The 27,404-nt window shown below is 45.7% G+C and overlaps 1 protein-coding gene across 1 annotated transcript; it reads right to left on the bottom strand.

The window, feature by feature from the left end:
- Positions 1-495: 495 nt before the first annotated feature.
- LOC113966465 (sodium/potassium-transporting ATPase subunit alpha-1) lies at positions 496-26,863 on the bottom strand. Its single transcript, XM_027681225.1, has 23 exons — positions 26,633-26,863; positions 18,779-18,883; positions 17,496-17,555; positions 16,293-16,496; positions 15,824-15,937; positions 15,150-15,284; positions 14,827-14,944; positions 14,044-14,312; positions 12,817-13,015; positions 11,301-11,410; positions 9,759-9,893; positions 9,030-9,222; positions 8,361-8,536; positions 7,700-7,836; positions 6,281-6,431; positions 5,587-5,755; positions 4,820-4,974; positions 4,343-4,466; positions 3,409-3,554; positions 3,155-3,285; positions 2,493-2,594; positions 1,284-1,375; positions 496-837 (listed from the first exon to the last, which is right to left on the bottom strand). Exons 1-23 carry the CDS (start codon positions 26,642-26,644, stop codon positions 809-811), a joined length of 3,066 nt encoding a protein of 1,021 aa, XP_027537026.1. The 5' UTR covers positions 26,645-26,863; the 3' UTR covers positions 496-808.
- Between the last annotated feature and the right edge of the window lie 541 nt (positions 26,864-27,404).

The following is a 27,404-nucleotide window of genomic DNA, read 5'->3' as shown; positions in this document are numbered from 1 at the left end:
GACCCCAGACAACAGCACTGCCTTTCTCAAAAGTGGAGGATGTAGAATCCATGATGAGCCTATAACCTCACTCCACAGGAGGCACAAGCCAATATCAGGATTCAAGTGCCATGTTGGAACAAGTATGTGCATGCACAGAGGACACTAGGAAACACTATCCCTCACTTGGGAAAGCAAGCAGGAAAATCAGTTTCAGAATTTTGAGAAAAGTCTGCTTGGATCCCAGTGCCAGTCAGTGGAAGCCAGGAAGCATTCCTGAGCTTTAGGCTTTGAAATGCAAGTCTTTGCAAGTAGTTTGTCACATTAAGCACTGAGCTATAGAGTAAGATGCACTTTCACACATGCTGTTGTCTGCAGATCAAGCAACTCTGCTTCCCTACTACGAAAATGGGAAGCCAGGGACTAATCCTTGCACTTACCACCACACCCTAAGCCAGGGGGGAGGCTGCCCTGAACCAGTTTTTGCCTTGAGAAAAACATCCACCTAAGACCATGTGGGGGCATCCTCTTATAATCCATCTTTATTTGTAAAAATCCACATATAAAATCTTCGGTTTCCTTTTACAAAAACATAAAGGCACATAAAACTACTCAAACGCTCATCCCCCTGGACTGACGGTCGGACACTCCCCCCCACCCCAACCTCCCCCTTGCTTTCTCCTCCAGTCCATGTTTCTTCATGTTTCCTTTAGTTTCAGCTCACTCCTGCCCAGGCACAGTTCTGCTCTTGCAAAGATGGAAGTATGCACACAGGGGAGATGGTGGAGAGGTGGCATGGGCTGTGCGTGGAATGTTTTACAGGCGCTTTTTAGTAGTAGGTCTCTCTTTCCACCCAGCCTAAAGGAAAAGGAGGGAGAAAACAGTTAGTCCTAAGGCAGACCAAGTATGATGTTCACGACAGTTGTCTTCAGGCTCTGAAAACTTGCACTGTAGCACCTGAGCTAATGAGTGACCTTTCACAATGAAAAAATCCTGACAAACTGTTGATGTTCTACAGCTTCCAGTATAGAACCTCTTCCAGCTTTCTAGAACTGCCCAGGCATTACTCAGTCTTTTCCACCTACTTCAGTGCATTGGTACTTTCATATACTGGGAGAGAATGCAGGAACAGCAAGAAGTCCTTAATTTGAACTAACTGCACTATTAATGTTGAGGAAGGGAAAACACAGCAAAATACACCCCTGCACAGTACTTGGAGGTCCTCAAGCTTTGTCAAGGCTTCTAGAGAACTCGGCAGCATGAAGAGGTGGGGAAGGAAACACAGATGAGCAGCATATTCTTACCACCAGGGTTGTGTCTGATAATGAGCTTCCTGACTTCATCATACACGAATATGAGGAGGGAGTATGGGAAAGCACAGAACCACCAAGTCGGCCTGTTTGGGAGAGGAGACAGTGAAGACACAAGCTGAAGAGATGCTCTTTGCTTAGCAGAGCTCTGACTTGATGGCACATACAAGTGCAGGAAGGCTGGCACGTCTCAGCTTGCCAGTGTGACACCTCCCACATGGCTGCAGTTCAGTCAAAAACCCTCCAAGCCAAGAGTTACCACCAGGTTTTCTGCTGCAATAGGTCAATCCACTTTTGTATATTAATTCCAAAACAAGGTGTGTCATACCACCTTTGCTCACCTCTGTACCAACCCCTCCCCACCTATTAATCTAGCAGTATTTCCTCTAAGTACACATAACCTTTGTGCCCACAGCCTTGCCCACTGGAACTGCATTGTTACCCTTATGATTTACACATGCTAACATCCAGCTGCTCCAGGCACTGGGCAGAGGCCAGCCTTCTTGTTAGAAAATGCTCACATTTCAGCACCAAACTCCAGACAGCATTTCTGAATGGAACACAAGATGTACCAGGATTTTTTTGCCATGAAAATTTCATGACACTCCAAACTGTTCAAAGTTTAAGACTAAACGCTGCCATGAAATGTTGCAATGCTGTTGAGCAAGCTTGAGATGTTGGCACCCCCCCAACTGTTAGGAAAGTTATTATGCATTGACTGGTCATCTACATCTACACAGCATCTTTCAAAAGACTACTACTTGGGCTGTTTCTGAGAAAGGCAGGAAAAGGCACAAGATGTCATCAGCAGTTCTTTAGTACAGAAGAATGATCTGGTCTATGATTTAGAGCATTTCAACTGGCTTTCTTTGCAGGTGCAGTCCCCCCCACCCATAAAAATACTCCATGAAAGTAAGTACAAGAGGTAGCTGTACTAGAGCACACTGGTACTGAAGTTGTATTGATAATTTTTAGTGGGGCACTGACCTGCAGGCTCCCCATAAACATTCTCTATACAGTGAAGAAAACCCTGGTATGCCACACTTCAGCAAAGGATCATTCACACCCTCCAGTCTGAACTCTTCTGGGTTAAGACTAGGTCTCATGTTCCACAAGCTCACCAACTACTTTTAACCATCTCCCCGCCTAAGCACTATTGTTCTGTGGTACAGTCTGCTGCACAAAAAGCATAATGCAACCTACTTCAGAGGATACATCCTTAGAGCAACATCCATCCCAGGGCAGTAGGACAGGAAGGCAGCCAGAGCAGTCTCCTCAAAGAGACCAAATATCAAGATCTTGTTCCTAGAAGAAACAGGAACGCAGTCAGGGACAAAGTACCTTCAGAGATGAGATCCTAAAAAACACCTAGTTGCCACATGGGAGTGAATGGAAACAGGCATTCCAGTCTAGCCCAGAAGTTTGTCAGGTGGGGACTATCAGGCACAGTTGCCATGAGGGTCTTTTATGTCTCTAGATGGAGATACACCAGTTCATGACTAAGTCAACCAGCACTTGCTTTCATCACAAATTCAGAGGGAGGCTGGGGTTCATGGCACCAGATCTCTTGATGTATGAGATCAGGAAATCAAGGCTGTATGCTGGAGTATGTCAGTGTCCTTTGAGGTGGGCTAGCTCCCACAGACATTGCCAACAGAAGCCAGCATTTCTCTTTGTCTCAGGCCTATGACTGTAGCAAGTACTACAAGAAAAAGAGCGCCCAGACCTTTTTTATCCATTACTAAGGCACCAGTCTGTTCAGGACTTATGATGCTCAGACACTGCTGGGATGAAGAACTAGAATGCTAGGTGCTGGAGAACACACAGAGTCCAATTCTACATCTTCCATGGACAGCCTGACTTACTTCATCCCCTGCTGGAAGACGGAGTTTCTTCGGGTCTTACAAATAATCAAGTCTGCCCACTGCACAACCACAATGCTGACAAAGAAGGCTGTATGGCAAGTGAACTCCACTATTTTCCTCTGTTCGTAGGTCTAGGAAGGAAAGCAGAGAGCATTCATTCAGACACATTGCCTTTGGCTCTCTGGTGCTCACACCCAGTTCAGCAGGCGTTAGTATTCTGACTGCCAGCCTCTAAGCTGTGCCTCAAAACTTACCCACTGCTGCCCATAGCTGTCTTCCACATCGTTAACCCATCGGTCATCCCACTGAATTCTGATCCCTAACAAGCCAGAAGGCCACCACCCATTCTCTGCCATGATTACAAAGTAGGTGAAGAAACCTCCAAGGGCCTGGATCATACCTGAACAGACAAGGAAGAATGATAAAACTAATGAAGCTACTGAAGCTACCGCAGAGAGCAATTATAACAGAGAGCAGTTTGCAGGAAACCCCAACCACCTTAAAAATTAGTCCTCATGGGGCTCAGTGTCCCAAGCAGCAGTTATAGAAATAGTTCACACTAACATCAAACTCAGCTGCAACCTTTTTGTTAAGCAGCTTCTGCTCCCAACTTTGTACAGAGTTACTTCTGTTCTGCCCTGTGCTGTGATGGCACTGTACTCAAGGACACAAGATAAAACTCCCTTTGTATTATCATTAGCCTTGCCCACCCCCAACCTTTGCAAAATACAGTCAAGAAGGTTCCCAAGGTCTGCTGCAATTAAGCATGGGTTCCCATCCTGTGAACTGGGCACGTCTCTGTAGCTGCCTTTAATCACGGCTCCTAATACTGTGTGTTTAGGGATATGCTGGAGAGAATCCTTTACTTCTAATTAAACTAACAATGGGATCTATGTTCTTGCTGAACAAGTCTGAACCAGAGGAGAGCTGGTTGTCAGCCAGTTCCTTTACAGCACTGTGTAATTAAACAAAATTACTGTGAAAGCGATTCAATGGACCAAGCTGCATAAGCCACCACTATAAGCCATAGGGGAAGAATCATGGTAAGTTCTTAACAGCCTGAGGTTCTGGTTTACACACCCCAAACCTCAACCCTACCAAAATAAGCAGAGCAGTCACTGACTCAGGATGGTGTACAACCCCGCTACCACTGAATTCAAATTGGTGCCAGAGAAAACAGCAGCTTACCAATCTGCCCATAGGCCATGCTGATCAGCCGCTCATTCACCAGCTTGTCTGTTTTGGGATTTCTGGGCTGTCTCTTCATGATGTCACTCTCTGCTTGCTCATAGGCCAGGGAGATTGCAGGGACCTTTGGAGGTGGCAGGACTGCTGTTAGAACCGTTTCAATTTTCCACTGTATAGAGTCTTCCCTGCCCCGTTTTCAGCTTGAGAAACAGCACTGCCCAAAAGCCCTAACTGTAGTATTCAGAAAGGACCTCTCCCTCCCCATCCCCAGTTTGTCCTTATATGGAACTCAAGGATCCTCAGACTCAAGAGAGCCGTGAGATGGAGAGTGTAGATTAAAGGAATATTAAATGGTTGCTTAAATGCAAACACTAGAAAAAACTGTAATTAAGCATTTTCCTTCCATCTGTCCTTTCTTTAGGGTACCTAAGAACACCCACATTTCTTCTTGAGACAAAAAAAAAAAAAGACATTCACCATATCAGTGCCCAAGTCAATGCAGAGGATGGTTACTGTTCCCAGTGGAAGGGGTATGTTTGCAATGATGAAGATCAGGAACGGTGTGATTTCAGGAATGTTACTGGTCAAGGTGTAAGCAATAGACTTCTTCAGGTTATCAAAGATCAGACGCCCTGGGGCAAGGGAGAGAGAACAAGGTAACTCACTTATCACCACAAGGCAGCAAAGCAGCTCATAGACAGCTTCAGTGGTAACACTGGAAAGCAAAATGCTAGTGCAGCAAATGAAGTTCTCTTGCATGTAAGGGTGAGAGTGTGTGCTCCGTGCACAGCACCACCTAAAGAGAGCAACATTTTTGGTCACAGCAGAGTTCACTGCATACAGCAGTAGGATATTAAGCCCTGGTTCCTGGAGATCAAGAGCCCCTGGAGACACCCTCTGTTCTGCTCCTCTTTGAGAGTTATTGCTTCATCAGGGAAGAAAGTGTGTCAGACTCAGCTGGCAAAGATGACTGTAGGGTCACGTGTTAGGCAAAAGGACAAAGTAGCTTTTGTTACTCAGTGGCTTCCTACTGTTATCCATCCCAAAGGGTCATGCTGAACCCATGGAAAGGAACAAGACTCTGAAGGGAGGAGGAAAGTGCTGCTCTCCTTGAAAACACTTGTCACGGAGACAAGCTCAAATAGAAGAGAGTCCTCCAGATGCCACTATTTCAGAGGGAATCAGTAAGTAATATTGCTGAAGCATGTTATTTCATCACCATTGCACCCAAGTTATAAACTCACCTTCTTCAACCCCAGTGACAATGGAGGCAAAGTTGTCATCCAGCAGAATCATGTCAGCTGCCTGCTTGGAGACATCTGAGCCAGCAATACCCATAGCGACACCAATGTCAGCCTTCTTCAGGGCTGGGGAATCATTCACACCATCACCTGTGACTGCTACAATGGCACCCTAGTCACAAAGAGAGGAACAGCAAGACTGAAATCATCATGTAAGAGGTTTTGAGCAGAAAAGCTTCCTCCTATCTTTCAGGAGATGAAGCACAAAAAACTATCTCACTTTGCTATAAAGAGACCTCAGTTCCTCCTTGTTCTCCCCTCACCCTTTTCCTGTTCTGATCAGGCTCATCAGAGAATCATGCTGCTCTCTCCAAAGGAGATGCTGGACAACATGTAAACATGTTGAACCTCCTCTCCCAAGCACATCCAGAGCATTTAAGAATTAAGTGTGCTAACACACTTCCTAGGATAAAAAAGCCTCAGTACAAACTGAACTTGTTTTCCTGCCAAACCCTTATATTTATGTACTGTAAAGCAGCCTGACATCAGCACCTGAAGGCTGTTCACAGATTGAGATCTAGTCTGGCCCTTTATATGAGGGCACTTAGTTTTGAGCCTTGCCTCTTCAGAAGCAGAACTGGCTGATAGTTTATATATATGTCTGGGGATTTTTCCAATATTACATCCCTCTCTTTACCTGTCGCTGACAGCCTTCCACAATTATAAGCTTCTGCTGAGGAGATGTCCTGGCAAAGACAATTTCTGTATGATGAATCAGGATGTCATCCAGTTGCTCACTAGTCATGTCCTTCAAATCTGAGCCATGAACAACACAAGCTTTGGCATCCCTGCAAACAAGATACAATAATATGTTTTACTTCACAACAAGTTTCTCATTAGCTGTATTTGCCTTATAAAACTATGGCTCTTCATGCTCTTGGGAAAGACCAACTCCTGATGTGACTAAATACTAATCCAGCCAGCCTCTCCACAGAAGTTTGATGCTCAAAATTTAAAAGGTAAATGGGGAACACAAAGAAAAGACAAACAGAGCCAAGTAACAGACAAAATGCCTCATGAGCAAACCAATTCTTTCTATAGCTTTCCAAAGTGCATTAAGGCAAAGACTAGTTGTTTCCACAGCTCTTGGCCTCTCTGCGGTTAGCTTCCAACATTGCAAGAGGTGCTGCAGTCTTCTGCAGGCAATCCTTTCTGTAACAGACTGATGATCTACATGTGGCCCTTCACAGAGAGTGCTCACACTATGCCAGTTCAGACTAATTTACACTCTTTGGCAACAAAAGCACGCAATGTTATATTTAGACTGGTTTGGTACCCTGCATGCTAAAACAAAATACCATCTCTCTAACCCAGCATACCATCCCTTATAGGTCTAGGAGGCTATCCACACAGCCCTTGACATCATCCAGTTTAGACAGGGAAATTCCTTCCCCACCCTTAGAGCCAGCTGCTGAGCTGCTCAGTCACACAGCCCAGCAATTCCCAGCCTACATTGCTGGGTTGTGAAGTTATCCTCAAATAAAAAATTACAAAAAAAAAAAAAAAAGGAATTCAGTCACAGTACTTGTCTTCCCCAAGCAATTTCATTTCACAGGGTGTCTCTATTCACAGTTCATAAGCTACATGGCTACCCTCCAGCCCAAACACAGGCTGGGTCAAGCTAAGCAATGTAGACAGCCCAGCCATTCTGCAAACAGCCTGCTTATGCCAAAGCACATTTTCTGAGGATGCCTCAGTTCTGCACTAGGCTATGAAGGCAAACATTAACCCTTAAGAGGAAGGAGTTCTATTTTTACATTTATTCTGCTTGTAGCTATGGATTAGCGTCAACTCCTCTACGTAGCCTAAGTGCTGCTCCCTTTGCCCACCTACAATCTTACTCTTGACTACTTCCCACACACAGGAGATGCACATTTAAGACAGCCTAGCGCATTCTTCACATAATTCATGATCATTAAAGAGCCACAATATGCTGAGCTAAGTAAATGCCAAGCTTTTCATGTCCAGGGAAAGATGATGAGAGATTATCCAAGGCAAGGAGAGAGGCAAATGCTTAATTCTTTGAACAGCTCTGGCTTTTCCCACCAGTCATTACCTAGGGTTGACCTGGCTGACAGGAATGTTGAGTCGAGCAGCAATATCTTCTACTGTTTCATTGCCCTCAGAGATGATGCCGACACCCTTGGCAATGGCTTTGGCTGTGATCGGATGGTCTCCAGTAACCATGATAACCTGAAATGCAAACAGACTGCTATGAAAGCCTTGCCTGTACTGCAGAGCAACACTGCCCAAAAGGTAGGGTCTCTTAGACTGAAAAGGCCATGTGAGCACTGGCACAGAACAAGTCTGAGGTACTGGCAGTAACCTACCACCAGTATGCAATGGATTAAGGTGGATAGAAGACAAGGAAAATTGTTAATCCTGAGTTAACGGAGCCAGCTCCCTTTCCAGCCTGTGCTTCATTCTTATCTTAGTACTGTGGGACATGCAGAACACACCCTGAGCCAAATCACTTGCTTTGGGACACCATGCTGTCTGCACCTGTCAGTGCCCTAGCAGTTTGGAGTTTAACTCATTTTTCAGTCCATTAACATACAATAATTTTTATTTAGGTTAGAAATTAAGCCTGGAGTAGTACTACTTAAATCCTGATTGATGCTTCATCCACCCACATTACAGCAATACAGAGAGTAAAGGGAAATCCTTTATATGCCTGGGAATAGAGTGAGGCAATTTTCAATCCAGAAGTAAACTACCTTGATCCCAGCACTTCTGCATTTGCCAACAGCATCTGGCACAGCAGCACGAGGAGGGTCAATCATAGACATGAGTCCTACAAAGCAGAGTTTATCTACAGGAAAGTTCAGGTCATCAGTATCAAACTGGAAGCCTTCAGGGAACTGATCATCAGGCAGAGCCAAGTGACAGAATCCTGTAACACACAAAACTCACATTTAGTCTGTTCCTACATATCAGGAGGCAGAGAGAGTGAACACTTACTGCTTCTGCAAACAACTACACAAGAATAACAGGGCAGCATCAGAGGTTTAGCCAGCGCTATCGAGGCAGGAGTTACGCTTGTATTCTGATAACTAATAGCTGTTGCTAGGAGCCCAGACACAGCTTGGTTCACATGCAGTGGAGCAAATCTAATACCATGTGGTCCACAGAGACTGAAGGTCCCAAATGCTTTGATGCATTTTCATCTTGGTGACCCAGATGCTGGGCATGACAAGACCCTGCAGGCTCCCTTTTGGATTAAAGATTAAAGGCAGGACTGTTCCTATATGACTTGCTGAAGTGACCTTGACTCAACACCATGGTTACAGTGCAGGAACAGAGTAACCCTGCACTTTGTCTGTGGGGACTGCTTAGGAACATGAGGGACAAACCTTTTTCAATGTATTAAGGCTGCTTTTCCTTACCTAACACTCTCTCCCCGAGGCCTCCCAATTCAAGGTAGGCATTCTGAAAAGCATCTTTCATTTCCTCATCCAGTGGTTGTTCTTTGCCATGAATGAGAATGGTGCTGCAGCGATCCAAGATCCTTTCTGGAGCTCCCTTCATCACCAGCAAGTAACGGGATTCTGATGGATTTGCGTTTTTGTGGATAGACAGCTATGGATGGAAGAAATGGAACTGTACTATAGACATCTGCTGTGAAGGTCACAAGCACTCAGTGTTTTGTGACTACAGTAGCTCAGGACATTTTGTGATATTCTGCTCTAGTTTTCATTTACCCACACCTTAAAGAGGTTCACAAACTAAGGAATCCATGTATTCTGTAACACTAATGTATAACCACAGTGGTCTTTTTCGTATCCGAGTTGCACCTGTTAAGGTAATTTCCCAGCAGTTCTTTCCTATTCCAAGATTTAAGTTATTCCACTCTCCATGCACTACTGGTATACAGGTCAGACGCACGTCTGGTCTTTTGTTAGCAGCTGACACCTCAGTGTCAGTGCAGCTCCAGAAGCTCTTACATAGTATAACAAAGCATGGTCTGTTAACTTAAATTTATAGTCTTGAGCATAGTTCAAACAAGTAATAGCTAGACAAGATTTTGGTGCCAAAACAAGTTTTCAGTTACACTGTGTGCAAATTTACACAAGTGCTTCACACAGCAGCTCTCCTTCAAGAGGATACATGCTTACCTGGTACTTGTTGGTAGAGTTAAATGGTATTTCCACCACTTTGGGATTCCTTTCTCTCATCTCCTTGACAGAACCACAGCACAATTCAATGCATTTCAGAAGTGCAGACTCAGAGGCATCTCCTGCCACTGCTCTCTAAGGAAAGAGACAACTATCAAAACACGCATCCCAGTGGACTCACCACAGAAGATCAGACATTGAAAGAAAAAAAAGTGTATTCATCTCAGCCCAGTCCCAGCTTCTACATGACATGATATGGCTGCAAATAATAAATAATTGTATTATCAAGTACTGCAAACACTGCATTTCAGAACACGAGGCCTCCCAGCCTGAGAGAGCAGTGGTCTTCTGGTGCCAAACACAAGAAGCCCTTTCAAAGGGCAGAGAAAGTGACATAATCAGGTACAGTCAGCCTAAGTGAGGCTAGAGGGAAACTTTCAGAAGGACTAATGTAAGTTGCTTGCTATGAAGAACAGCAAATATAAGATGAAGACTTATGACATGAATGCAGAAACACTTGTACGTGCTCTCCCGCTACAGTAAAAGATCAGCTTATTGAGCCTTTGGCAGGGATTTGATTTGTCCGTACTTCCCTTCCCCATAAGGTTAGCACTAATAGAGACTGGAGATGGGGGTTCTCACTCCGGGAGATCTGTGTGTGCTCAATGTCCTGTTGGAGTTTCCTTTGCCACAACTAAAACCAAATATTTCTTGCCCTTCTGGTCTCTTTGAATATGAGAATTTTAATTTTTTTTTCATTTCTGTGCTGCTTTTTGGCATCTAAAGACTTCTCAAAACTCCTCCTCTCCCCAGGCCTTCCTCAGACAGGAAGAACTTCAGGTCTCTAACTTCAGGTCCTGTTTTGTAGACCTAAGATACAATCAGAGGAGTGCTGGGAAAAAATAGCTTCTTCCATCATCTCTATTACCACAGCATCAGAACACCCTCGGGAAGAAGTTTACTAAGCAACATGACTAATATTTGACAGATTATAAGCACTGTACAATTAATTTCAGCCCTGGCTGGGTCACAGTTCAGAATCAGGAATGTGAACTGGTCTTATGCCAGTATTTGCACCAGTACTGAACCAGCAAAAGCTTAAAAAGACTTGCCAGTGAGAACAGACTAGCTAGAGACACTCTCCCACAACTGCTGCTCTCCCAGCTCTGATGTCTACTTATCCCAGGACCAGGTGCTTGTAGCTTTTAAGTGCAGAGATAGCAATTCTTGGAACAGCCAGATATTGGGAAACGCCTAGGAAAGCCTTCTGGTCTTTCCTAGCACTGTCTGAAGTATCTGACCTCCCAAAGAGAGTGTAGATGCCAGTGGATGGCAGGGAGTCTGCTGTAGGAGAAATGTCTTCCCAGTCTCATCTCCGCTGCTCGGAGTATACCTTCTCTAAGAGTGCTAGACTGCAGAAAAGATGAAAAGTGGCAGATACCTCTACTTTGCAGGTTCCTGTGACCCGCAGGATGTAATCTCACTATGATTATGAGAGAGCAGTGGTGAGGAACAGGACAAAAACCTCTTTTAGAAACTCACCTTAAGAATTGGTACATTTTCCTGGTTGGCCTGAAACACAGCACGGTTACAGAGACCTGCAATTCTGGACAAAGCACTCCAAGTGGCTGAGCTCTTGTCAAAGGAAGCACCTGAAAGCAGAGGGAAAACGTCAAAAAGCCTCCCCCTTGAAAAAAAAAAAACAAACAACCAAACACATAAGTGCAAAATCTCACACACTTATGGGCAAGAAGCCTTTACTTCAGAAACAGGAAACATCTCTTTCATTCCTTCTCCCTTCCCAGGTACTTGATGAACAGCTGATTATTTTAAGACCAGAGGGTGAAATAGCAACAGTGCAAGAGAACACTCTCCTTTCAAGATTCCAGTAATGGCTGCATCCAGCAGTAGCAGAAGACTTGCTGATAAAGCTACAGAATCTTGGACAGGTTAACATTCACCCAGAGAGGGTTGAGTAAGGAATGCTGGGTTCTACCTCCAGCTTGCCTCACTTTATCCACCAACCCAGGAACTGGATGAAATAGTTCCCAAAGGAACAAAGCTAAAATAAAGATAGTACTTCTCAATAAAGATACTACTTCTCCCATGCCAGCTCTTAAGTTGGCTTCAAGGGAGATGAATTGAACCGACTGTTAACTGATAAGCTAACGTACTTTCCATGAAGAGAAATCTAGGTTTATTCAATCATTGCCAGTCTGAGGGCTTCTGAAGAGCTATTTATAGCTTGTTGCTTTGCACTAGTGTTAAGTAAAGCAGCTTTTTAAAGCAGTTCAGACAAGCACAGTGTTTTGGAGTGTCTGGGACAGGGTGCAGCAGCACCACTGAAAAAATGTTTATGCTAACAATGTGTTGCAAGAACAACATTTCACAAGGTAGATGACAGCTAGGAAACTCCTGAGTTTGGTTGACGAATTCTGGAGAGGTAAGTAACTCTCCCAGTTGCATAGCATACTGAGATTTCAGAATTTTATCAATATCAAGGAGACACTTCCTGTTAAAGTCTCACATTCATGCTACTGCTCTGCAAACACCACCTGGATGTTTCAGGAAAACCCTTGTCCAAAGGCAGCCATCTAGTTCCACATGGAACTTTTCATCTATGTCCAGCCTCACGTAATTATTATCAGGGTCAACACCTCTGCTGTCCACACTTTCAGCAGACTTCAGATTGAGCAATTTAATCAGATACATTTTGGCAAAGATAGTTAAGTACGTTGCAATTATTTCTACGTACAGAACAAACATATAGGGTTGAACATTCAAGAGGTTCAAATTCCAATGGAGTAGTTTTGAGCAAAAAGCAGGTTATATGGAATTAAAGGATTAAACAGAAATGTGGCACTGTGAAAAGCTTTCTATGTGTCATTTCAAGAGTTTTTATGCTCACTGTAGATCATATGTTACAAGTCCTTGCACTGTGAACTTCACTTGGGCTGGAGAGTTATAAATGCAGGTTCTTAGAAGTACCAGCGCGCAGGCAGCTCCAGAAGAAGCCATTTTTTAATGAAATGCTTTAAGTGCAAAGAGATGGTCTTACCACTCTGGTTCTCTGTAGTATCAGCCTCATGAATCTGATTGTCAAACCACATGTGCGCAACTGTCATGCGATTCTGCGTCAGAGTGCCCGTTTTGTCAGAGCAGATGGTGGATGTGGAACCCAGGGTTTCCACAGCTTCGAGGTTCTTCACCAAGCAGTTCTTACGAGCCATACGCTTGGCTGTTAGTGTCAGACACACCTGGAGACAAGAAAGAAGATGACAGGTTATATGTACTTGTGCAGTAATAACACTGCTATCCAATTTAGCGTGCACATGGAATTACAACCAGCTTACACGCCCTGCAGCGATTCCCTAACCTCTTGCTCACCCTGCCACTGCAAAATAAACAGCAACACTTGGGCTCAGGTGGTATGTTTAAATAACACACTTTCCTCATCACAAAACCTTCAGAAAAGGACTCATAAGGCTTCAGTCTCCTGCTTCTCAGTGCATTAGGAAGGAAATTACAAGCCCCAGACTAACATTTCAGTTCAAGCTGCCACCTCCTAATCAGAGGAACTCTCAAAATAGGTGAAGGCAGGCCACATATGAGATGACCCAAAATAGCTCTCGAGATAGGGCTGCAACTTACTGGTGTAGGAAGTGAGCAGCTCCAGCTACCCCTTTCTTGCCAGAAGCTCTTATCTAGTTCCAGCTTCCAATCGTCCATTGCCTGGCTCGGTTGCTGCTCTGCTTCCTAAAGCTGCATGGAAGCCTCTAGCCTTGTCCACCACCACTCTCTGTACACCTAAGCACACCTAGATACTTTCACCATCTCCTTAGGAAAGCAAACTTGTAAAGAACCTCTGACAGGTCCCAGATCAAAAGCTGGGACTAGAATGAAGCTTGCTGGATGCTTTGCCATGCCTTAAGTGTTGGAAGGGCTCGTGTGCATGTGGGTGTAGAAACCCTGACAATTGTAACAGGAGGGCCCTTTCTTGCCACAGAAAAAGGCAAGACAAGTCCAGAACTTCTGGTCTTGCTCACTTCAGCTTTACGTTGCCAAGCCTCTGTGCAGGTCTGACTTAGGGAAGCATCTTTATTGGGTAAATTGCTGCAGAACTCGACACTTATTTCAGCAACTAGTCTGAGTACGCTGAACTCAAAGCTGAGCCCTACACACTCACAGTGTTTACCTCTGTGAATGCACACTGAGCATGAAGCACTCCACTTCTTTAAGAACCACATATGTAACAAATACAATCTTTTTTTCCAACTTCACTCACCGTAACCGTTGCAAGCAGCCCTTCAGGAACATTGGCAACAATGATCCCAATGAGGAAGATGACAGCTTCCAGCCACGTGTACTCAAGGATGAGTGAAAGGATGAAGAAGGAAACACCCAGGAACACAGCCACACCAGTGATGAGGTGGATAAAGTGCTCAATCTCCATGGCAATTGGAGTTTTCCCCCCTTCCAGTCCAGAAGCCAGACTGGCAATACGGCCCATCACAGTGCGATCCCCAGTGCTAATGACAATGCCACGGGCAGTGCCTGGAAGAGAGACAGATTTTAGAAAACAAAACCAGTCACAGCTCACCACCCTGAGGGTGGTGAAGAGATGCGCTGGGTGGGCTTCAGTGCAAAGACTGCCTACCACCATTCTCAGAGCTGCAAAGTTCTGCCAGATATGACTGATGTTCCTGCTTTCTGCAGTAGCTTAGTATTTCTTATAGCTTTACCTAACCATTTTGGTTTACATTACGTTATCTGCACTTTAACACAGCTGTAATAAGGCAGGCAGGCTCAAAGACACACCACATAGCTGCCCCTCTAGGAGAAGCAAGAAACTTAAAAAAAACCCAGTAGTGCGGTGGAGTCTTTGCCCATTCTACAGTAGTGCAGTTGGAACGGGCACAGACTTTGCTAGGAACTTCAAGCCTGCTTTTGCACGGTAGGAGTAGGCTACCAACTAATACACTGAACTCATGGTGTATTCGCATTGTTTACCTATACAGTTCAATCTCAATCACTGCTAATACATCAGGGAAGTAGGAGAGTCACATACCTTCCACACAGTTGGTGGAAAAGAAGGCAATGTTCCTGGTCTCCAGTGGGTTCTCATGGGAGAAGTCAGGAGACCTGGTTTGAGGCTCTGATTCACCAGTAAGTGAGGAGTTATCCACCTACATAAAAGAGAGTACTTTGTCATATACAAGCAGGCAGATGCTTTCAGCAACAAAAGTAGATGAAACACTAGGCACATCCCCCACCCTTCTCTTCCACTCCCCCACCCATTCACTGCATAGAAGACATTCTATGACATTTCAAAGCCAGACTAATTCATTCTCCTTCAGAATGAAGTTTCCAGACACCCTGTCATTGCTGTACCTTGCAACCATGTGCAGATATGATCCGAAGGTCAGCTGGAATTCTGTCTCCTCCTTTCACCTCCACTAGATCTCCAACTACAACACCTTCAGCATTTATGCTCATCTTCTCACCATTTCTGATTACAAGTGCTTGCTGAAAGACAGTGAAGAAACAATCTATGTCAAAAGCAAGTCAAAAGAAAGAGTTCAGAAGATCTGAGTACCTTAAAATAGTTGTGATATGGTTCCGCAAGGTTTCTACTTGGACTAAGATGTTTTTATCTGATACGTATGTTATTTAAGAAAAATAGCTATTTTTTGTTTTCTTGATATTAAAGCTCCTTGCTCCCCAGGTGACAGTTTGATAGTTAGGTATGTTATAGACTGCCCACGAAGGAATCCAAATTATAATGCTTATCACACCAGTTACTGAGCTCCCCAGACTATTAAGAAAGTGTCCTATGATCATTAATAAGCTGGTGGAACTCACAGGGTTTCAGGAACTACTTTGGCCTATCAGCATAATTACTTGGAGCATAAAGCGGAAGGAGTCTCATAGACCCATAGAAATTAAGAGCTAGTAACCCACACTAACAGCCAGGCCTTTTGCATCTGAAGCCAATATTTAAAACTGTTAATAACCTCGAGAAAACTATGGCTTGGCAGACCTCAGGGAAATGAGTTATTCCATACCTGAGGCACCAAGTTCTTGAAGGACTCCATGATCTTGGAACTTTTTGCTTCTTGGTAATAAGAGAAACAGCCAGTAATGATAACCACAGCTGCCAACACAATACCCAGGTACAGCTACAAAGAGCAGAGAAAGTGAGTCAGAGGACGATCTGCCTGAAAGGCTTCCAGCTTGTCCAGATAAATTGCTTGGCATTTAAGTGCCCCATTACAAGCACGAAGGTACTTGCAGTCTCTGTACATTTTGTACACAAAGGCCATCCACAAGCTAGTGTTGTTAACACAACACAAAGGAAGTTGGCTGTTCATTTCATTATGTGGAAGCACTCCAAGACATGTTAAGCTCTCACACTGAATTTCCCGTGCTTATGGGAAAAGCTTCTGGACGGAATGCTTAGAGGAAGTTAATCTGCTTTGAGCTAAACAGGCTGCTCAGCCTGCCTTTGAGGTAAAAAACAACATTTTTACTTACATTATCTTTGTTGGCCTCCTCCTCCATCAAACTTTGTATGCCGTAAGCCAGAAAACATAGAATAGCACCAATCCACAACAGGAGTGAGAATCCTCCAAAGAGCTGCCGACAGAACTTTACCCATTCAGGAGTGGTGGGTGGGGGGGTGAGGGCATTTGGGCCATCACGAGCCAAAATCTCAGCTGCACGTGCAGAAGTCAAACCCTACAAGAGAGGTTTCTTTTTTTAGGCATTGTGGCAAGACTGACCACAGAAGGTAGCTCTGAATTTGCTCAAGGTGTACCACAGTCACAAGGAGCTGCTAACAGATGTCCACAGCTGCCAGGGTTCCACAACACAAGCGCAGGGTGTGAAACCTGAATGCCAAAAGAGGAGCTACAGGATGCTGAATGCTATTTGAGGAGCCTGCAGGCCATGGGGCTACAACACTGAAGAAGGTCAGGACAAGAAAGCTACAGCAGTAGACTTTGAGCTCTGAGGAACAGCACAGTGCAATCCATCCTATCAAATTACGGAACAAGTGTGAAAGCTGAGGGTCATAACCATGATGACACTTTGGAACAATCTTCCAGGAAGTTCGGCTTTCAGAAGCCAAGGTCTTTGACACAAAAATGCAAATCTCTGTGCTGTTGTAAAGAGCAAACTTGATGCTATAAGCACTCATGCAAAAAATGCATTAAGCAAAGCAAAAGGTGTAAAACCACTGCAGTGCTTCTGCACCGGGCTTGGAGGTAGCCTTGGACATTTGCATACCTCTAACTACAGGAAGGCAAAATTTTAACTGCTATTAGCCATCATTAAGTCTCTGGGCATGTGCTAGCTCACTAGGCTCTATTTGCAACAGAACAAGCATTTGTCTTCATTACGTGCTCCTCAGGAAAAAAAAATAAATTCAAGAATCAACTTGACCTTGAACAATTCAGAGGCAGATAACAGTGACTTTGTTAGAAGCAAAGTCACAACAGTATTGCAGTCAGGTTGTACAGTGGGAGTATGAAGAGAAGTATTTGTGAATTCAACAGTTCTGGGAAGCCTGGGAAACTTAACTGGAGGAGGGGAGATTAAACAGAAAAAAAAAAACCAAAAAACCACACCACCACACTGAAACCAGACCACTCAGACCTCCTTTTGTGAAATGCTCTGAGTCAAGAATGTTTCTTTTCAGAGGAGGGCAAGGGGGGCAGGAAAACAATGTCTACTTACCCGACTCAAGTCTGTTCCATATTTACGATGAAGTTCATCAAGGCTCAGCTTGTGGTCATCCTGAAAGACAAAAAATAGTTGGGAGAGAAATGATCGGTACCTGTAGGCTCATCAGCAAGAGCTCAGCAATTCCATCCCACACCCCAGGTTTCCCATCTGTAACAACTTGGTGAGATAGCAAGACTCCAGCTCATCTTCCCTGTGAAGAGAATCTCAAGCGCATTCCACAATTCAGCACAGTCTCACCTTTAGTGTTCTTGTGACTATTTGCGTACAAAGTGACAGCTTTTTAAAAAATGTCTTAGTATATCTCAGTGCAGTCTTTACACCCCCAGCAGATTGTGTGAAGCCTCAGCGGGTGGGGTTTTTTTTGGGGGGTGAGAGAGGAGGGGAAAGAAAAGGAGTTGGGAAGGAAGGTAGGAATGTACAGAAGATGAAGCCTGCAATTTCACACATTTTTAAGTAGTGCTGCCAGATAAGCACTACTTCGGGAGAAGTGTGTTGTCCCCCTGAGAGGTTGCTTTTCACAGAAAGGCTATTTTTCAGTTGGATCGACTTGGTGCAGAGCAGTGCCTCACTCAGAAGGTTTTACTGGAGGAGCAGATGCTTTAAGTTCATATGGCTACTGAACACAAAATCTCATCTTGGAGCAATCTTTAGTATCCCCTCTCCCTGAGGGGCCAAAAATGTGAAAGCACAGTCTCAAATCCACAGAACAGAAACAAAACCCGCATCGCCTTCAAGGAGAGCAGATCTAAGCCAGATGCTCACAGACAGATGTATAGCATCATCCAGCATTCAGAGATAAGGATGGGAGACACCCCTTACAGCCTCAAACATGATTAGAAGGAATAATACTGAGGTCACTCTGAGCAGAGGCCAGCAGTAAATGGAGCTGTACAGCCTCAACTCCTCAGTTGGAATGAAAACAGCAGTGCCACTCACATGACAGCACAATAAAGCTTGTAATGCTGCTACCCAGAGCGCGCTTGCCTGGTGAGGAAATACAACTATACTGTGCTACGGTCAATACAGGCAAGCAGAAACGTAGGTTCTATGTGAAGTGCCTTTTGAGAAGTGATGTTTCCAGGGTCTACTGTGTGGTCATCCTAATGCTCAAACATTTGCAGCATGTCGGGCTTGGGGAGGAAAAGGGGGATCAGTGCCTTCAGTTACACCATGCTGTCAGCACACTAACTCTTTTCTTTTAGTCACATAAGGCACAAGGCTTTGGGCAAAGCAAATGTTCTTTAGGCTGCTCTTTCTGTGCCCTACACTCTTACCATTTGAACTTCCTTTTTAAGCTCATCCATGTCCCTCTCCTTCTTCCCCTTCTTCTTTCCGCCATGCTCTGATGTAGCAGTGGGCTCATACTTGTCTCTTCCAGCCTGCAAGAGAAGACACAGCATCATTAGAAACATCTCACTGTCAAATTCTACAGCAGTAGACATGAAGTATGCACACAAGACTGCCAGACAGACAAAATTATTATAGTTTATAAAAGTTGCCTACCTAAACTTTAGTAAAGCCTTTGAGCTGTTTCCTACAATATTCTCTTGGGAAAACAGGCTGCTTGTGGCTTGGATAGGTGCATTCTTTTCTGGGTACAAAACCAGCTGGATGGTTGGACCCAGAGAGCAATGGTGAAGAGAGTTACATCCAGCTGTTGGCCAGCCATAAGTGGTGTTCCCCAAGGCTCAGTATTGGTGCTGGTCCTGTTAAATATCTTGATTTATGATCTGGACAAGGGGAGTGAGTGTACCCTCAGCCAGTATTCAGGCACACCAAGTTGGGCAGGAGTGTTGATCTGCTGGAGAGTAGGAAGCTCTGCAGAGGGCTGAACAGGCTGGATTGATGGGCCAAGGCCAACAGTATTAGGTTCAATAAGGCCAAGTGCTGGGTCCTGCACTTGGGTCACAACAACCCCATGCAGCACTACAAGCTTAGGGGAAAGTGGTTGGAAAGCTGCCCAGTGGAAAAGGACCTGGGGGTGCTGGTCAACAGTGGCTGAACATGAGCCAGCAGTGTGCCCAGGTGGCCAAGAAGGCCAATGGCATCCTGGCCTGTATCAGAAAAAGTATGGCCAGTAGGACCAGGGAAGTGATTGTCCCTCTGTACTGGGCACTGGTGAGGTTGCACCTCCAATCCTGTGTTCAGTTTTGGACCCTTCACTTCAAGACAGACATTGAGGTGCTGGAGACTGTCCAGAGAAGGGCAATGAAGCTGGTGAAGGTTCCAGAGCACAAGTCCTATGAGGAGCAGCTGAGGGAGCTGGGGGTGTCTGGAGAAAGAGAGACTCAGGGTGGATCTTATTGCTCTCTACAACTACCTGAAAGGAGGTTGTAGCCAGCTGAGGGTTGGTCTCTTCTCCCAAGTAAGAAGTGGCAGGCCAAGAGGAAATGGCCTCAAGTTGTGCCAGGAGAGGTTTAGACTGAACATTGGGAAAAATTTCTTCACAGAAAGGGCTGTCAAACCCTGGAACACTATGCCCAGGGAAGTGGTTGAGTCACCACCCCTGGCAGTATTTAAAAGATGTGTAGGTGTGGCACTCAGAGACATGGTTTAGTGGTAGACCTGGCAGTGATGAGTTAACACTTGGACTCAATTATTCTAATGGTCTTTTCCAGCCTAAATGATTCTATGAATGTTATGCCACTTCAGTAAATTAAAAAAATGAGCTAGTGAGCAGACAAGTCTGTTCAACATCATCCCCAATACACAGATTATAGCCAGACATTGTGCAAGTCTAGCTAGGAGGAAAGCAAGCTATTCAGGCCGTCTTGACACTCAAGCCCCAGCTCAAGCTGAAAAAGTGATGAAGAGCAGAAGAAACCAATTCCTGAGTGCATAGGTATGTTTTCTCCAAGGCATTAACTTCTCCTCCCCCCTCTGAGTCCTCCACATCCCCTGGTGAGGAGGAGCAGCCAATCAACTGAAGATAAGTACGAGGTGGTATCTCTGGCTGGTCGAATCTGGGGGCTAAGTTCCAACACTTTCATTCTCAGTTTGGCACACTAGCTGGCTGGTTATGCAACAAATCTGCTTTCAATTTATGGCAGTTTGACCAGCAAGAATGGTATACAAAGCAGCAGTACACTTTTGCAGATTCAATCTGTGCTCAGTCCCGCTCACACTTCACAGAGCAAATGATTTGCTCACAACCCCTTTATTCAGTAGGACTTTCATTCACTTTTATTATGGTTAATTCTACATGAAATGATGTAAAGATTTAGATCTTGTCATAATGGAGTAAACAAGCATCTAAGGACAAACAAATCATGACTTAGTGCACATAAACATCACTTAAAAAGATAACTCTCTCTTCCCTTCTGTGTAGAGCCTACTACTTCCCTACACCCTGTCAAGTTTTAAGTGATGAGATTTTCACCCAAATAAGATCCCCGAGAAGAACTCTGAGATGAAACAGCAGTTAGTGGCACCAGAGTCAAACCTTTAACAAGATTAAGAAAAGGTTTCAAAGGCATTGCCTTGCTCCATATTTGCATGAGCATCTCAAACCGCAAACTGGATTCCTAAGAGCTATCTGGACACAGGAACTATTGTTAGGATCCAAGAACTGTCCTGTTCAGCAGCAAGCACAGGAAATTTTTATTATCAACTCCGAGAGAAGTAGAAACCAAAACCAAAAGTGAAACTACACAAAAAAGAAAAAAAAAATTGTTACTTGTCTAAAAGAACCTGTCAGTCACATCTAGACACGGGTTTTTACTGTTCTGAGAAACCTCTGTGTGCAACACTCTGCAGCCAGTCACACGTTTGTCATGCACAGAAGTTCTCTTTCACCCTATTCAGTAAAGGCAGGCTTTGCATGTCCCATATCCTTGCATGCAACTACAGAACTGCACAATGGAAACAGATTTTAATAAGTGGAGCAGAGCCGAGCTATTTGCCTCCACTGGTATAGGAAAAGGACAGAGCTACAGCATTCCTTGCATTTTTTTCCCTGCACCTAAACTCCCATTTCCCTTCTTTAAAAAGCATACTTAAACGAGCACGGTCCTCACATTCCAGCATCACAAGAATTTGCCACAGGGCAATTCACAAAAAGTCACCACGAAGCATCTCTCTCCTTCAGTCTCTGAAGGAAATGACTTTTGACATCTTCTAGAGCTATGGCAGACAAGTCCAAACACAGTCCTGCACAAAACACATGCTTCCTGATTACTGCTTGAGATGAGAAATGATTTTTAATGAAGGCAAAGGAGCTAGTGCCTTCTTGCTTGACTAGGGTTCTGTCACCTTCAGCTTCACCCTTCTCCCCAGAAAAGCTTGGTAAGCTCTTGCAGGTGAATATAAAAACCTCCTGGTTCTTTGAAACTTCTGTGAGAAGGAGTCACTCAGCTTATCTGGGACAATGGTGAACAACCAAGAATACAGGAATGTTTAAGCTTTTTCAGTTGCAGCTGAAACAATCTACAAGTGGGTAAACATGAGAAGGCTCACTGCCCTTGTTCAAGCATGATTTGCTTTAAAAAAAAAAAAAAGAACAAAAAAACCCAGCAATCAGCTGCAGTCAGAACAAAGAGCTGACAGAATTACTTGTTTCTTTAAGCACCCAAGTATTTGGGTCTTAATGGAGTCCATCTTACCGAGGAGCTCAGCATTCCTCAGCTTAAAAAAAAAAAAAAAAAAAAAGAGAGAGAGAAAAGCATAGTATCTTCCCTTCTGTTTCTTTAGTACCACATCTCAGCTTTACAGAAAAGTAAGGAGAATCAGTTTCAGCTCTTGCTACTGGATCATTTCATGCAGAGTCTGAACTTCCTGCTCCATCATTCAAATCTGAACTTGACACACGAATCAGAGTCAAAAGTCCTGCCCCTGTTCTGTGCCTCCAGGGCCATTGCCTCTCTTCCAGCAAGATGAGCCCAATCTGTTCAACAAAGGCTTGTGCTGGCTGGGTTGCCAGAAAGAGAGTTTCATCCCACCTCAGCGCTGTAGGATTTCCCTGCTTTCCCCTCCTTTTCCTGCTGTACAATGAGAAGAAGGCCTATGGTACTCCAGAATCACATCTTACCGTTACTTAATCACAGAGCCTGAACACAAAGGAAGGTCTGTCTCATCAGAAATGTCACCCCTGTTACTTGACTTAACCCATGTGACTCATCAAAACTGCCAGAGAAATAAAACAGCGCAGCTTCTTTTTTTTTCCATGCAAGATTTATTTTTTTTTCCACTGGCTTAAGCAAAACATTTGTACACACCAGTGTAAGAAGTTTTATACAGCCTCCAGAAAATCCTATTGTCTTTCAGATACAGCTTATGCTTTTCCGCTCTGGACTAATTGAGCCATTCATACCTGATGTTCTCAACACAAGCCATGATTGACCAGGAAACGGGAAGGGTACAAATCAGCAGACAAGCTTAGAAGTACCCTATTCTATGATCACTTAATCCAACAAGAAACGTCAAGTAAGAGCCAAAATAAATTATGCCATCCCTGGAGGCCTGGTCTGTTCTACTACTTATGTCATTATAATCAATTGCGCAGAGAAAACAGAAAAGTTACTCTCCTGCTGCCTCATGAGACAGTTTTCAGTAAATATATTAACCAGATGTGTCATAAAATGGACTATGCCTATTGACTGAAAACTCCACTCCATGACCCTATGTAATCTTAGCAAGGGATGCGAATGGCTTCTTTGGATCCTTCTTACTCCCTCCCAAGAGCTGTGTTCAATTTCCTATCCTGAATCAAAAATTTAATCAACTGCATCAATTGAACAGACTCTCAACATCAAGGACAGTACAAGGCAGTTTTTACTCCATAGCTAGTAATTGCTTATTGTGCAAGATTGCTGCTTCCCAAATCACAGATGGACAAGTTCTCCTCCCCGAGAAAGGATCTAAACCCTATGAGGGTTTCCATCACCAGGATAAAAACAGGACCACCCACACATCTTAAGTGTTCTCTGGGTATTATGACAAACATCTTTACTTGTCAGGGAGCTGAACCAAGTGCAGAGCGGGCTTTCCAAATGCCACTGCTGTGCAGCTGAGCAGCCCATCCTGGTTTTTTCATGCTGTGCCAGTTATGGAAAGTCACCTCCCTCACTTCTTTGCCTGTAATATTAGTGCATCTTTACTGTAAATCCAGACATCTCTAGTAGTTGACAAATACATGAAGATGAGTGGACTGGACTGAGTTTACCCTAGATGACACGGTGACAGGCTACCCCTTGGAAAGGCCTGGGTGAAGCATGACCTGCAGTTTTCAGCAGGTCAGGATTGTTGTGGGTTGTACAGAGCACTTGCCAGAGACCCCTCATCCTATTACACTGCTTTTGCAAAAACGTGCGTTGACTAGGCCCAGGGTTTTCTTTGGCAAAAGGACTATCCTCTAACCACTGTAATAAAAAGTCAATGTAATAAAATAGCCATAGTAATAAAGGAATGAAAAAATGAGGGGAGGGGAGAATAATATATTAAAATTTTTTAATTGCACCAGATAAGGATTGCTTTGATTTCCATAATTGCCACTCAGTTGGTCCATTATACAACAAGCCTTCCTAGTTTCTGACAGGGAAAAAACCCTTAACTGGGATTCAGGGAAATCAGAGCAAGCCAAGAGGTGTTTCTGCTCCACATAGGCTGCTTGATCACAACATTCAGCTTCAAAAAGTCTTCACTACTGTTTCCAAAAGCCTTCACATACGCTTTTCTTTAGTTAAAAGATACGATCTGAATTAAGGACTTCTCTTTGTAGGCTATAAGGTAGGACGGATCTCCAGAACTAACCCAATGCATATACCAATGACTGTGAGCTATTGTCTGTGCAGTGAGAGAGATGGAGTGAAACATGCTGCTGTCTACAGACATGTAGCTTCCAGGCAGCTCTGAACAGAAATTAAATCCTGAGTGCTTTCCTTCACTACACACACCCCCTTGGATAATCTGCTTTTTGGGCTGAACAGCATACCCAGGCAACTGACGGCCCTCCCCTTGTCCCATTACCATTTAAAGTAAAACAGACGCTCTGCTCAGTTTCTCCTCATAGCCACAGAGAGAAGAAAGTTGTTCTGTCACACTTATGCTCTTATTTTCTCTTCCATCCCATGCTCCCATGGGAAAGAAGTTTCCTTTTAAGCCACCTTAACTCAGGGCAGGCACATACTGTTCAGTGTTGTATCCACACACCACCTTTTTCATAGCCTTGCTCTCTCACAACCCCATTTTTCAGGGGATCCCTAATTATCTGCATGTATTCTCACTGCTAAATGAACAAATCTTGTGACTTGCTACCAGAAAGCATGAGGCAGCCGTATTATCCCTACTGAATTATCCCTTGTGTTGGTACTTCAGTTCTGGGCTAATTGCTTTATTATCCATGCAACCTACGAAATCTGAAATGGAAGCAAGACAGCTAACAACTTTCTACATGAGAAAGCATTTGTACCTCCTATTAGTCCTGCCAAGGCAGACTAAGTCCCTGAAGCCTTTTGCACTACAGTCCTAAACACACACACACAACACTCTAAGGCTTCTCTGATGCTTTAAAGAAGATTCATAATACTGCCAACACCCCCAAATCCCCCCTCAGTGTTTTATCTCCTGAGTGAACTCTTATTGTGCACATTGCCTGTTGTCTACTGGACTGACATACATCAGGCTGGGCTGCTAAGCATCAAAAGATTATCACTAAAAAAAACCCCAACAAAAACATGCACACACACATGCTGAAAACCCACCCCACACTGTCCTCAACCCCCTTTTCCGAGTAACAGTCGTGTTCTTTCTTGCAGCTCCCCTCCTATTCATGAGGTTATGTCAACATTGCCACTGTTGTACTGCACAGATGAGGACAATACAAAGTCAAGTCAATGTTTGAACAGCGCTTAGGAAGCACAGAACACCTGTAGGCAGGGAACACACTAACACTGCTTTGTCTTATGGCCCCACACGGTCACCCTCTCCTCGAGGAGCAGAGAAATTAGGGAATTTTACAGGAATGTGTCTAAACCTCAGTAAAGCCTGAGATTAGCTCAGATGGTTAGAGCATGGTGCTCAGAACACCAAGGTTGTGGGTTCGATCCCTGTATGGGCCATTCACTTAAGAGCTGGACTTGATCCTTGTAGGTCCCTTCCAACTCAGAATATTCTGTGAAATATTCTGTAAACGTAAGTCCACACACCTCCAACTATACAAGATACACAGGGAAGTATTTAAAGAGGAAAAAACAAACATCCAAACAATACAACCTAGAAACTAGTTTTTAAACCTCTAGTTTTTAAACATAAAATGAAATAGGAGCAAGTCAAGAGTTGTTTCTTCTTCACACACGTATGTGCTTGATCACGACATCCAGCTTTAAGTGGTGTTCGTTTCCAACAGCCTTCCACTACCGTCCACTTTCAACAGCCACTACTGTTCGTTTCCAACAGCCTTCCACTACTGTCCGTTTCCAACAGCCTCCACATATGCTTTATTTAGTTAAAACATACAAACTAAATTAACGACTTCTCCTCGTGGGCTGTAAGGTAGATAAAGGGCTGATACAGGGCAGAAACTGCCGCACAGCCTTCTGCGACGATTTATCACTCCAATGAACAGGATAACGTCAGGGGCGCCCACCTTCCTCCTGCTACCATCTCCCATCACATCCTTACTGCTACCAACAGGCAAATTAGCCTAATAATCCTGACGGTTCCCCTTCCCCCGTCTTCCCTCCCACCGGGGCCCTCGTGTCTCAAGAAGTCTAAAGTACTCTGAGGAGCCAAGGCAGCAGCCACGCTCCCTCCCCAGCTCCACAAGGCCACCAGATAACACCAGCCCGGGGGCTGCGGGCGGGCAGGCGGGAGGCCCCTTGCCGGGGGGACACGGCCTTAAGGGGGAGCCAGGGGGTTTGAGCCACCCCCCTCTTGCCCCGGGCTCCGCCCCGCCCTCGACCCGGTTCTTCCTCCCTCGGGCGGCGGCGGGACCGCGGCGGCCGCCAGGGCACGTTGCTCGGGACAGGCGGCACCGGCGCCGCCCTCGAACGGCCGCTGCCGCCCTCGCACCCGACGTGGCCGCCCCAGCCCGGCACAGACAAAGCACAGCCCCGTCGAAGGGAAAGGGGCACCGACCACGGTTCCTCCCTGGATTTCCCACCTCCCGCCCCGTCCCGGTCCCCGCCGCTCACCCCCTTGCCCATGGTGCCGGGCGACTGCGTGCGGGTCAAGCGGCGGGGGGCGAGGAGCGGGGCTCAGCGGCGCCACGTGTCCCTGCCGGCGGCAGGTGCGGAACAATAGCAGCGCCCCGGCCGCCGCTCGCCTTCCTCTTCCTCCTCCTTCGCGGCTCCTCTCCTTCGCCTCGCCCCGCTCTACCCCCGCCGGGGTCGCTCCTCTCAGTCGCCGCAACCGCCCGAAGCTCCGAGCGCCGCCGGATTCCCGCCGCATAAAGAAGCCTCGCTCCAACAGCCCCGCCCCAGCCCGCCGAGCCGCGCCCGCCCATCCCGGCAGGGGGGGGCGCGGAGGGGCCGGGGCAGCGGGGGGAGGAGGAGGGAGGGGCTGTGGGCGGGAGTAATGCCCCGGGTGCATCTTGGGGTTCACCTTGGGGCTCACCCCGGCTGCCCCGGCCGTCCATCGCCGGAGCGAGGGCTCCTTCCGCGGCGGCCAGGGAGAGCTCCTCCCGGGCCTCGGCGCCGCCATGCCGGGGCGCGCCGGGCGCCCTGCCCGCCACCCGCCCCGCTGCCCCTGCGGGGCCTCGGCCCTGTGTCCCCCGTGGCCGCCCCAGGGCCCGGCCTGTCCGTTTCCCGCGGGTCTTGCCGGCGCTGCCGCCCCGCATGGACAGGCACAAGTCCCCCGGGGGTCCCTTTCCACCCAAACGCTTCCCGCTGGTGAGCTGTGGGGGGCATGGCGCCTGCCAAGCTGCAAACCTGCCGGAGCCACAGCCCGCTCCGTGCGCTGGGAAAT

Source organism: Neopelma chrysocephalum, unplaced genomic scaffold (genome assembly GCF_003984885.1).
Source record: "Neopelma chrysocephalum unplaced genomic scaffold, ASM398488v2 Primary Assembly neopelma1_60, whole genome shotgun sequence".
Taxonomy (NCBI): Eukaryota; Metazoa; Chordata; class Aves; order Passeriformes; family Pipridae; genus Neopelma; species Neopelma chrysocephalum.
This window is presented reverse-complemented; position numbering and strand designations above follow the sequence as displayed.